General features: G+C 48.8%; 1 protein-coding gene across 1 annotated transcript in view; it reads left to right on the top strand.

Moving 5' to 3' along the window:
• LOC107122272 (probable glutamate receptor) overlaps positions 1–12,133 on the top strand; it is a 38,297-nt gene that overhangs the window by 13,402 nt on the left and 12,762 nt on the right. Inside the window, exons 3-7 of the mRNA XM_015425316.1 lie at positions 200–231; positions 5,230–5,292; positions 6,580–6,759; positions 9,475–9,701; positions 11,224–11,315. Of these exons, the coding sequence (XP_015280802.1) occupies positions 200–231; positions 5,230–5,292; positions 6,580–6,759; positions 9,475–9,701; positions 11,224–11,315 (594 nt within the window). The remainder of the gene's footprint in view (positions 1–199; positions 232–5,229; positions 5,293–6,579; positions 6,760–9,474; positions 9,702–11,223; positions 11,316–12,133) is intronic.

A 12,133-nucleotide genomic window follows, 5' to 3' on the forward strand; every position in this document is an offset into this window, starting at 1 on the left:
AAGTAGGTTGGGTGGGGTGAGAAAGTGACTGACCCAGTGAACTTCCATGACAGAGTGGGGATTCAAACTTGGGTCTTCTTGATCCTTGTATGACTCTCTGACCCCTATACCATGCTACAAAACCTGGGAATGGCTAGAAAGTGACCACACAATAGTGTTTTCAAAAGTTCTAATAATGCACTGATGTTTGTCTTTTCAGATGCTACGGAGAATGGGGATTATACCAGCAAGGTATGTAGCCGTCTCTTCTCGCATATTTGCTGAGAATGGAATTAATTTTGGTTCGATTATGTTTTTGGAGAGCCAACACAGGAGTGGGGGGGGGAGTTGGACACAGCAATAATCAGAACAAGAAAATCCAAAGGAACAATTGGTGCAGTGGGAAAAATAATTTATTCAACTTCATAATCCCTACATGCTTCACCTATGCTTCGTAAGAACATAAGAACGGCTCTGCTGGATCAGACCATTGGTCCATTTATCTAGTCCAGCATCCCATCTCACACAGTGGCCAACCAGTTCCTCTGGAGGTCCAACAACAGGGCATAGAGGCTGAAGCCTTCATTAGAACATAAGAAGAGTCCTGCTGGATCAGACCAGTGGTCCATCTAGTCCAGCATCCTGTCTCACACAGTGGCCAACCAGTTCATCTTGAGGTCCAACAACAGGGCATAGAGGCTGAGGCCTTCATTAGAACATAAGAAGAGTCCTGCTGGATCAGACCAGTGGTCCATCTCATCCAGCCTCCTGTCTCGCACAGTGGCCATCCAGTTCCTTTGGAGGGCCAACAACAGGGCCTAGAGGCCGAGGCCTTCCCCTGGTAAGAACCTAACAACCCTGCTAGATCAGACCAGGGGTCCCTCTAGCATACTGTTTTCCACAGTGGCCAACCAGCTCCTCCGGAGAGCCAGCAACAGGGCATAGAAGCTTGTACATATCGATCTATTCAATGTCAATTTCGTCACAGGTCCCTTTTGAGAAAAGATATGAAATATACATTAGAATCATTTTTCTTGAACAAACTTGGCCAGAACTGCATATGGTAAAATCCTTAAGAGTATATTGTTCCTTGTCACTAAGATCAATGAAGGTTTTCACACTCCACTACCACCATGTTTTAAAAATAGCTTTTAAATGCATTTGTTTTAGATTATACATGTGCCTATCATTCTGGATATATATTTTTACAGGTCCCCTTGATGAAGCATAGGTGAAATGCATAGGGGTTGTCAGATTGAATAAATTATTTTCCCCACGGTATTGTTTTCTTCTTTCTTTCTTGTACCGGTGTGCCAAGTCCTGGGTAGTGAAGATGACCACCATGTAGAATACACACATGCACAGGTTCATTTCCCACCAGCACAGGGAATACAAATTAATATCTACAGTCTTGTAAAAGTTTAACAAAGTTTGAGTCCAGTGCCACCTTTTAAAACCAACAAAAGTCCGCATGGTCAAAGCAATGGTATTCCCAGTAGTCATGTATGGCTGCGAGAGTTGGACTATAAGGAAGGCCGAGCGCCGAAGAATAGATGCTTTTGAACTATGGTGCTGGAGAAGACTCTTGAGAGTCCCTTGGACTGCAAGAAGATCAAATCAGTCAATCCTAAAAGAAATCAACCCTCACTGTTCCCTGGAAGGCCAGATAATGAAACTGAAGCTCAAATACTTTGGCCACCCAATGAGAAGGGAGCCCTCGCCGGAGAAGACCTTGATCCTGGGAAAGATTGCCGGTCAAAGAAGACGGGGACGGCAAATGATGAGATGGTCGGACAGTGTCATGGATGCAATGAACGTGAAATTGAGTCAACTTCAGTGGATGGCGGAAGACCGGAAGGCCTGGCGGGATCTGGTCCATGGGGTCGCGAAGAGTCGGACTTGACTGTGCGACTGAACAACAACAAAAGTTTTATTCAAGGCATAATCTTCCGTGCGCATGCACACGTTCTCAGATACAGCCCCTTTAAGACCAACGAAGTTTAATTCAAGGTATAAACTTTAATGTGCGTGCACATTTCTTCAGAACATTCCATGTGGCTTAATGTGGTGCCTTCCATGAAGACAGATTCAGGTGGGTAGCCGTGTGGGTCTGAAGCAGCAGAGCAACGTTCGAGTCCAGTGGCAAACCAATGCTCCCTCTAAGCTGTGGAGTCTTGTGAGTAAAAATTCTACTTTATGAGCTACTGGCCTTAAAGTTGTGAGTGAGTGACTTGGCTGCTGCACCAATTAGTTCACTCTGGAGCCCTCCTTCCTGAGCTAAGGCAAAAAATGTGTAGAAAACTGTGAGGTGGCTCACACTAACTCAGCTTAGAGGGAACACTGGTGGCAACCAAGTTTTATTCAGAGTATAAGCTTCTGTGTGCGTGCACACGTCTTCAGAACATTGAATAAAATGTTGAATCAGAATACCTTGAATAAACCTTTCTTGGTCTTAAAGATACTGCTGGGCTCAAACTTTGTTCTGCCGCTTCCGACCAACACGGCGACCCCACCTGAATCTATTTTGTAAAAGTTTGTTATCTTAAAGGTCGATGGGATCTGAAATTTCTCTGCCTTGGTGTTCTGTCTGGAAATCCACATGGTTGATTTTGCTGCTTCTTTGCATCAAACCTGTGATTCTTCGGTTTCTTGTCATTTAGGGATTAGTAGGAAAGGGACTGAAAAGGAAACTGCTGATATTCTCTCTCTCTCTCTCTCTCTCTTTTTTAAAAAAGTAAACTTTTATTTGATTTTTTTTTGGTATACTAATGCTCCTGTATAGGTCTAAGATGCAGCCTCATTTGAAATAGTGTGTACATTTCTGGTCACTGTATCTCAAAAATGACATCGCAGAGCTGGAAAAAGTACAGGGCATCCGATGAAGCTGATGGGCAGCGGATTAGAGGGCGGACAAATGGAAATACGTCTTGACACAACGAGCCATTAAAATGTGGGATTTGCTGCTAGAAGATGTAGACAGCATTAAAAGGGGGTTAGACAGATTTACAAAGGAGAGGTCTATTAGTGGTGACTGAGGGGAACCTCCACATTCAGAAGCAATAAACCTCTGAAGACCAGTGCCGGGAGGCAACATCAGGGGAAGGCCTCGGCCTCTGTCGCCCTGTTGTTGGACCTCCAGAGGAACTGGTTGGCCTCTGCGTGAGACAGGATGATGGACTACATAGACCACAGGTCAGATCCAGCAGGTCTCTTCTTACGTTCTTAAGCTCATGTTTCCTCACCCCAAGTATTTCCCCTAAAATGCATGCCTTTGGGGAAGTTATTTGTGCTCTAATAAATCAGCATTGTACCATCCGTGTATAGATGATGTACATTGTTCGTATAAAATCCATGCAGACATACCACATGCACACACAACAGAAGTGCATCTTAAAAGAAACAGCAAAAAAAAAAGTATGGAAGATGGAAACCATTGGGTAAAATATAAATGAATTATTTGTATAAGAAATAAAACAGAGAATGTTTGCTCATCATCCCTATAAAAGATCACGCCGTACAATGGGTTACATTCTGCTGGTGCTTGGAACAGTGGTGTGTGTGTGTGTGTGTGTGTGTGTGTGTGTGTGTGTGTGTGTGAGAGAGAGAGAGAGAGAGAGAGAGAGAGAGAGAGAGAGAGAGAGAGAGACTCACGGTGCCCTTTCAAAGGTGATACAGAGAAGGTCTCTCTCTCTCTCTCTGCTTCCTTCTGAACCTCCTGGAATCTCTCCCTTAATGAGGCCTTAATTGGCATCCAGCTGTTTCCCTTTTGCTGCACAAATGGATCATTTTGAAAGAACTTGTATGGCAAAGAAGGGCCGATGAGATTCCTAAGAGCCGTTTCCATTTGAGTGGTTTGTGTTGGCAACATGAGTTAAGCTGAAAAGATCACATTTAATTAGGGGAACAATGAAGAGCCAAGGATGAGGGAGGAGAGAAGGACTGGGGGCTCGGGCTGAAGAGTAGGACTCAGAAAATCTGAACCCCCTGGACCGTGTTGAGTCAGAAAGATACTCCACGATATCCTTCGGCCATTTTGTGACCTGGGACCAACGCTGGAGACTCTGGTAGGGTCGCTGCTGTCCGGGTGGTAGCTGGAGAGCTCCCAGAATTACAACTGGTCCCCGGGAGAAAATGGCTGCTTTGAAAGGTGGACTTTATCCCTGCTGAGGTCTGTCTCCTCCCCAACTCCACGTTCCCAGGCTCCACCCCCAAAATCTCCAGACATTTCCCAATCCAGCTCCGAGAGAACTGTGACTGACCCAAGGTCACCCAGCCAGCTGCATGTGGAGGAATGGGGGAACCAAACCCGGTTCTCCAGATGAGAGTCTGCCGCTCTTAACCACTACACCAAACTGGCCCAAGACTCAGTCTGTCAACCCCTTCCTGACTGTATTCATTTTTATCTGCTGTGTTTCTGTTCATCACTTGCCTTGAAACTGCTATGGCGTCAACATAGGTTGACTGTGACCCGAGGGCACTCCCCACCACCACGTCCCGTCACACTTTCCCCCTGGGCCTTTTCGCATCTTGGTTGTTAGCTTCTCTCTTTAAATGACAAGCGGGAAGAAACTGGGAATGAGATTTATACAGGGAGGTTTATTAACACATGGAATTCACTGCCACAGGAAGTGGCGGCGGCTACAAGCATGGATGGCTTCAAAAGGGAATTAGATAAGCATATGGAGCAGAGGTCCATCAGTGGCTATTAGCCATAAGGTATAGATAGGAACTCTCTATATTCTGGGTGCTTGGGGGGGGAGGCAACAGTGGGAGGGCTTCTAGTGTCCTGGCCCCACTGGTGGACCTCCTGATGGCACCTGGTATTTCTGGCCACTGTGTGACACAGTGTTGGACTGGATGGGCCTTTGGCCTGATCCAGCACTGGCTTCACTTCCGTTCTTATGTTCTTATCTCCTCTGTCTGCTGTGGGAAATTTACTTCTGGAGTGGTGGGGGGAGCTATGGAAGATCTGTTACCAGCCCTATCAGTGCCCCAAATGCAGTGAATATATGCCCCCCCAAATATTTCCTATAATCCTCTGCAAACGCATACCCAATGACCGAGGCTCTTCAGGGGTTCTTTAGCAGGCAAGTTGGTGTGGAACGTGTTCCTGAAAGTGGGAAGTCTTTGTTTTAAAAAGAAGCCCTGCTTCTGGGAGTGCTTGCAACCAGCTTATCAGTGTTCTGGCAGAGATCTCCCTGGCATGTGTCTCCTACTGCTGCCAAGTCTGTTAGATGTTTTTGCCCACAGGACACCGATTCTGTCCGAGGAGGCGGGAAAGACTGGCCGATGCTGTACGTCACCACCATCTTGGTAAGGCAATTCAGCACTTCTTGGCTTATAAAGTAATTATCAAGGGAGTAGGTTAATGGGTACATGAGAGAGTGCCTTTTCAGTGGCGGCCCCCCCCCCCCGATTATGGAACAATCCCCCCATGGGAGGTGCACCTCCCTTTTGATCTTTAGGGGGCAGCTGAAGATGGTTTTGTTTGATTAAAGCAGCCCAAAACTGTGGCTCTAAATTTTGGTTTTATGAAGTTTCATGTCATACATTTTATTTATTTATTTATTTGATTTTTTACCCCATCCTCCCCGCCGAGGCTGGCTCAGGGTGGCTTACACAAGAAAGCAATAGATAAAACAGCAGTATAAATATCAATATAAAATACACAACACAGTCATTAAAACCAATGAACATAGCGATGGCAGTACAGCTGTGATAAAGTGCATATGAAAGCATACGTTCAGCGGTGGGATCCACTATCGGCAGGCCCAGGCGAGAAATGGTTATTGGCAGGGCTCTTTTTGTAGAAAAAGCCCAGCAGGAACTCATTAGCATAATAGGCCACACCCAGCAGCAGGGACTCATTAGCATATTAGGCCACGCCCATGACAGCACAGCTCATTAGCATATTAGACTACACCCCTGTGTTACCAGAAGTGTGATCATCCAGCCACACCCACCTTTTGCTTCTTATTCTGTTTACCTTGTTTGTTGTCAAAATCCAGGGCTTTTATTGGAGCAGGAACTCCTTTGCATGTTAGGCCACACACCCCTAATGTTTCTACTGAGTTTCTGCTGTTGGGTGTGGCCTATTATGCTAATGAGTTCCTGCTGGGCATGGCCAACTCAGGAGCCAGCCGGAACTCCGTTCCTGTACGTTCCTGCCCAAAAATAGCCCTGGTTATTGGCACAGGGCATAGATGATGAAACGCAGCTCCTTACCCAAATGCCTGGCAGAAGAGCTCCGTTTTCGTGGCCCTGCTGAAATGTGAAAGGTCCCGCAGGGCCCTAATCTTGTCCGGAAGCTCATTCCAGTAAGTTGGAGCTGCCACAGAAAACACCCTGGTCCTGGTCGATACTAGCCTGGCGTCCCTAATTTTATGTATTGTATTTATCTTATAAGCCGCCTTGAGCACTGTACGGAAGAACGGCAGCTAATAAATGTTTTCAAATAAATGAACATCCTGAGCTAGATGGGCCAAAGTTCCAACTTAATATCAGGCGATGTTGTACAAGGATGCATGTAGTTTGTTGCACGGAAGCAATCCGTAGGTGTGGACCTGCTCTTTCAGCTAGTTTCCATTGCCTTATCCATAGGAAGACCCCTATGTGATGGCCAGGGGCACCGAACTGGAAGGCTACTGCATTGACCTTCTGGAGAAGCTGTCTGAAATACTGCACTTCCGGTACAAGGTGGGCGTCGTGAAGGACGGGAAATACGGCTCGTTGAGCACCAACGGGAATTGGACCGGGATGATTGGTGAGATCGTGAGGAAGGTGAGCTGTCTCCTAAACGTGGTCCCTCAGATTATGAAATGTGGACTTACCGGGATGTTACCTGTAGAGATGTTTCTCATGTGGATTCCTTCTTGCTTCTGGTGAGTTCCAAATGAGCTAGTCTTATTACTGATGCATTGGGAATTCTCATTTTCCCCCCCATTTTTTAAAAAAATTCTGGATTTTGTACATAGTACTATACAGGTACAGCTTGTCACAGGAAGTGCTTTGCTTGAGTAATTCAGCTGTGGGACTCACTGCTGGTGGACGTAGTGTTAGCTGGAAGGACAGATGGCTTCCAAAGGGGATTGGACAGATTCATGGAAGACAGGCCCATCAAGGGCTACTGGCCATATTGACAAAACAGCATCTCCATATTCAGAGGCAGTAGACTCCTGAATGCTGGTGCTAGGAGGCAACAGCAGAAGGCCTTGCCTTCTATTTTTACTTGGTTCATAGAATCATAGAATGTTAGAGTTGGAAGGGACCTTGCAGGTCATCTAGTCCAACCCCCTGCACTCTGCAGGAGCATAGCCGAAAGATAGCCCTACAACATACCCGAAAGATGGTCGTCCAGCCTCCTCTTGAAAACGTCCAGCGAAGGAGCATCCACCACCTCCCGAGGCAGTCTGTTCCACTGCTCAACCACTCTTACATTTAGGAAGTGTCTCCTGATATTTAGCCGGTAACGACTCCCTTGTCATTTCCACCCATTAGATCTAGTCTTACAATCTGGAGCAAGAGAGAGTAGATCTTAGAAGGTTGATCCTTCCAAGGCAGGTGCTTGACCTCCCTCTGAAACAGGATGCTGGACTGGATGGACCACTGGTCCGATCCAGTGGGGCACCTCTTATGTTCTATGAAACGATCCATTGCACTTTGGGGTGCCAGTTCCGGGTTGGGAAATTCCTGGAGATTTAGAGGCTGGGGAGGGTGGGGTTTGGAGAGGGGAGGGACCTCAGTGGAGTATAGGATTGCCATTCCCAGTTGGGAGCAGGGGGTCTGCCAATTTTTTGGGCTTCTGCCCACTGCTGGCCTGTGGGAGGAAACCCCAGTGCCAAAGAGCCCCATTGCCGGAAATAAATACAACATGTTGACATCATGCAGAAGGGACGTCAGCCCATCACATGGTGACACTTGTTTTCGGGCAAAACTCGATGGTTTGAAGCTGATTTTACCATAGAGTTTTGCCCCAAAAGTAGAGCGTCACCCCACGACACCCCCGAGGTGCTGGCAGCACTTCTGCATGATGTCAGCACAGCACGGCACTCTGCCCCACTCCCGGAAAGCTCTCTTTCACACACACACACACACACACACACACACCAGCGCAGCATTCAGACCTGGCCATCCGAGTGGAGTATAATGCTGTGGAGTCCACCCTAGAAAGCGGCCATTTCCCCCCAAAGGACTGGAGTATGGAGGTCAGTTGTAAGTCCAGGAGATCTCCAGGCCCCACCTGCAGGTTGGCAACCTGGATTGCAGTTTTGCCCACCACTTCAAAAGTAGTGGCCCTGATGCAGATTTTAGCAGAGGATGTTGCAAAGGCAGAAAACCCTCCGGGTGTCTTCCCTTAAAAAGGTAAAGGTAAAGGTTTCCCTTGCTCGAAAGCCAGTCGAATCCGACTCGAATGGTGCGGTGCTCATCTCCGTTTCCAAGCCGAAGAGGCAGCACTGTTCGAAGACATCTCCGTGGTCACGTGGCCGGCATGACTAGATGCCGAGGTGCACGGAATGCTGTTACCTTCCCACCGAAGTGGTACCTATTTATCTACTTGCAATTTCTTGCTTTCGAACCGCTAGGTTGGCAGGAGCTGGAACCAGAGACAGGAGCTCACTCCATCATGCGGCACCCGGGTCTCGAACTGCTGAACTACTGACCTTCCACAGCCTGCAGTTCAGCGTCTTAACCACTTGAGCCACCGCAGCTCCTGTCTTCCCTTGCCGGGGCATGAATGCCAGGTTGTGGAGGCTAGAGAGACACCCACGGGGTCTTGCTGCTGTCAGGGCTGCCAGCTCTTCCCTGACCACCAGAGGGAGACTCCCGGAGATTTTGGGGTGGAGCCTGGGGAGGACAGGGACCTCAGTGGGGTGCAATGCCACAGAGCTCACCTTCCAAAGCATCCATGTTCTCCAGGGGGGCTGATCTCTGTAGTCTGGAGAGGAGCTGTAATTCTGGGGGATTCCCAGGCCCCACCTGGCGACCGGCATCCCTGGATGTTGTCCATTGGCCATCATTTGGCTGTCCTGGACCTTGACTATCCTTTGGCCACTCCTATGTATCATTACTCCACGTTGGGCAACTACAAACAGCAATAACTATGACTTTCCAACCAGGAGTGGAGGCAGAGGACGGAGCTGTATATGTGTGAGGAAAGCAAGGGGCACTGCCAGTTTGGTGTAGTGGTTAAGAGCAGCAGACTCTAAACTGGAGAACCGGGTTTGATTCCCCCCTCCTCCACATGCAGCCAGCTGGGTGACCTTGGGTCAGTCACAAGTTCTCTCGGAGCCGTTCTCTCAAGGGCAGTCCTCGAGAGAGCTCTCTCAGCCCCACCTACCTCACAGGGTGTCTGTTGTGGGGAGGGGAAGGGAAGGCGATGGCAAGCCACTCTGAGGCCCCGAGTGACAGGTGGGGTACACATCCTCCTCCTCCAAGACAAGCACCCCTGCACTCCCAAGCATACGTCAAAGGCCACCTCTGCTCTTCCCCCGCCAGGAGGCCGATCTGGCTGTCGCTCCACTGACGATCACGTCCATACGGGAAGACGTCGTGGACTTCACCCAGCCCTTCCTGCACACGGGCATCGGCATTCTGCTCGAGAAGGACACCATCTTGGAAGACGCCTCCCTTTTCCACTTCCTGGCCCCCTTCAGCAAGGAGATGTGGGCCGGCATCCTCGCAGCCTACGTGATCTCCTCCCTCTGCTTGTTCCTGGCTGCCAGGTACCGTGTCCCTCCTTTTCTTTTTTGGCCCTAAAGGGTGGAGATGGGCAGCAGGAGTCGCGCACCTGTCTTGGAGGCAGAGAGGCAGGCGTAATACAGGCACCTTTCTTTTCCCCTCTACTGGGGCTGAAAGCAATGTGAATTGGGGGGGGGGAGCAGTTTTGATCAGGGGAACACTGTGAGGAAGAGTCATCCCCCTCTTTCCTAGCACTGACCCACCTTCAATAGCTCAAGCTCATCTGAATTCAGAAGCTGAGCAGGGCTGGCCCTGGTTCGTACTCGGATGGGAGACCGACAAGGAAGACCGGGGTTGCTATGCAGAGGAAGGCAATGGCAAACCACCTACCTCTGCTCATCTTTTGCCTTGGGGAGTTGTGATAAGTCAGTTGTGACTTGATAGCACTCTACTGTTACTACTACTACTACTCCCAGCTCGGCCCCAATCCACACTGAGCATCTCTGTGGCTATTTTTGAGAGCCAGTTTGGTGCAGTGGTTAAGTGCATGGATTCTAACCGGGGAGAACCAGGTTTGATTCCCCACTCCTCCACATGCAGCTGCTGGTGTGACTTTGGGTCAGTCACAAGTTCTCTCAGAGCCGTTCTCTCAAGAGCAGTCCTCGAGAGAGCTCTCTCAGCCCCACCTACCTCACAGGGTGTCTGTTGTGGGGAGGGGAAGGGAAAGGAGATTGTAAACTGCTCTGAGACTCCTTCGGGTAGTGACAGGTGGGGTCTAAATCCAATCTCCTCCTCCTCCTCCTTCTTGTTATGAGGGGATCTGGTCATGATTAGAGGGAAGCAGGCCTATTTCAGTGACTCATACAGAGGTACAATAGGAAACCTACTCTGAACGTAGTTCTGCTGTTTCTCTGTGTGGGATGCAGTTGGATCATTCCATCATTCCCAGTGGAGAGCCACCACAACAGAATTACCTGTCCCCAGAAATAAAAACTGATTGGAATGAGTCAGACTCATGTAGAAATGCAACAGGGAGCTTCGTCTGATGGCAGGATTTTTTGTGGGGGGAGGATTTTTGCATTGTGCGCGTGTGCGCGTGTGCGTGTGTGTGTGTGCGTGTGTGCTCCCATACCTGGAAGTCATGGTGACCTCTGATGACCCCTACTGGGGCATGGAGGACATTCAGAGAAGTCGCTCGATTGCCTGCCTCTGCCTCCCAGCCCTGGTATTCCTTGGAGGCCTCCCATCCAAATACTTGCCAGGGTCGGCCCTGCTTAGCTTCCGAGATCTGATGAGATCGGGCTTGCCTGGCCTATCCAGGTCAGGGCTGGTGGCAGGTATTCCTGTTGTGTCTGCATCTGGAGTGATAGATCACATCAGGGGCTGACTGGACAGTAGAACAGTGATCCGTGCAGAAAGCTGTGGCCACATCTGTCGATGGGTAGTTTGGGACTCCCAAGCATTTTTGGTTATTTAGCTGATTACTTTTGCAGAATCCCGGCTTGGGAACTGATTGCACCAAAGTACATTCCGAGCAAGGTGACGCGGCAGCTTTTCTCTCCACAGAGTGAGTCCCCGTGAATGGGATGGAAATGAAGACACTCCTTTCACCTTTCTGAACAGCCTGTGGTTTGGAGCAGGATCACTTGCGTTGCAAGGTAAGCCCCGTGGTGCCAGGCAGGGGAACAGTCTCTCATCGCTAAAAGCCCAATTGTGCCTTTCAAGACCAAGGACGTTTATCCCTTGCCTTAACTTTTCCTCCATTTTAATTCAGGGCTGTAACTAAGTAGTTTCCCTGATCAAAATCAGCCTCTGGGACATTTGATTATAAAGACATAAAGATTTAAGGTTCGTTGCTTTCAGCATGTTGGCTCCTGTAGCAAAGCTGGTGTGTTCGTTTGTTTTTTAATTGGAAAGTTGTCATTGAAGCAAAATCAGAAATGTTAAGCATGCAATTATGGTTAGGTACAGTGAGAGGAAGGCCGAGCGCCGAAGAATAGATTCTTTTGAACTATGGTGCTGGAGAAGACTCTTGAGAGTCCCTTGGACTGCAAGAAGATCACATCAGTCAATCCTAAAAGAAATCAACCCTGACTGTTCCCTGGAAGGCCAGATAATGAAACTGAAGCTCAAATACTTTGGCCACCAAATGAGAAGGGAGCACTCCCTGGAGAAGACCCTGATGCTGGGAAAGATTGAAGGTCAAAGAAGACGGGGACGGCAAAGGATGAGATGGTTAGACAGTGTCATAGATGCAATGAACATGAAGTTGAGCCAACTTCAGAGGATGGCGGAAGACAGGAGGGCCTGGCGTGACCTGGCCCATGGGGTCGCGAAGAGTCAGACTCGACTGTGCGACTGAACAACAACAACAGTGAAAAAGTCTGCTTAATTGTGAGCAGTGTATAAAGTACCATGTGTAAAGCACTGCAAGAACTGGGGTTCCCCTCCCTCTCCCAGAATTTCCAACGAACTT

This window comes from Gekko japonicus, unplaced genomic scaffold (genome assembly GCF_001447785.1).
Source record: "Gekko japonicus isolate JY-2015 unplaced genomic scaffold, Gekko_japonicus_V1.1 scaffold135, whole genome shotgun sequence".
NCBI classification, from domain to species: Eukaryota; Metazoa; Chordata; class Lepidosauria; order Squamata; family Gekkonidae; genus Gekko; species Gekko japonicus.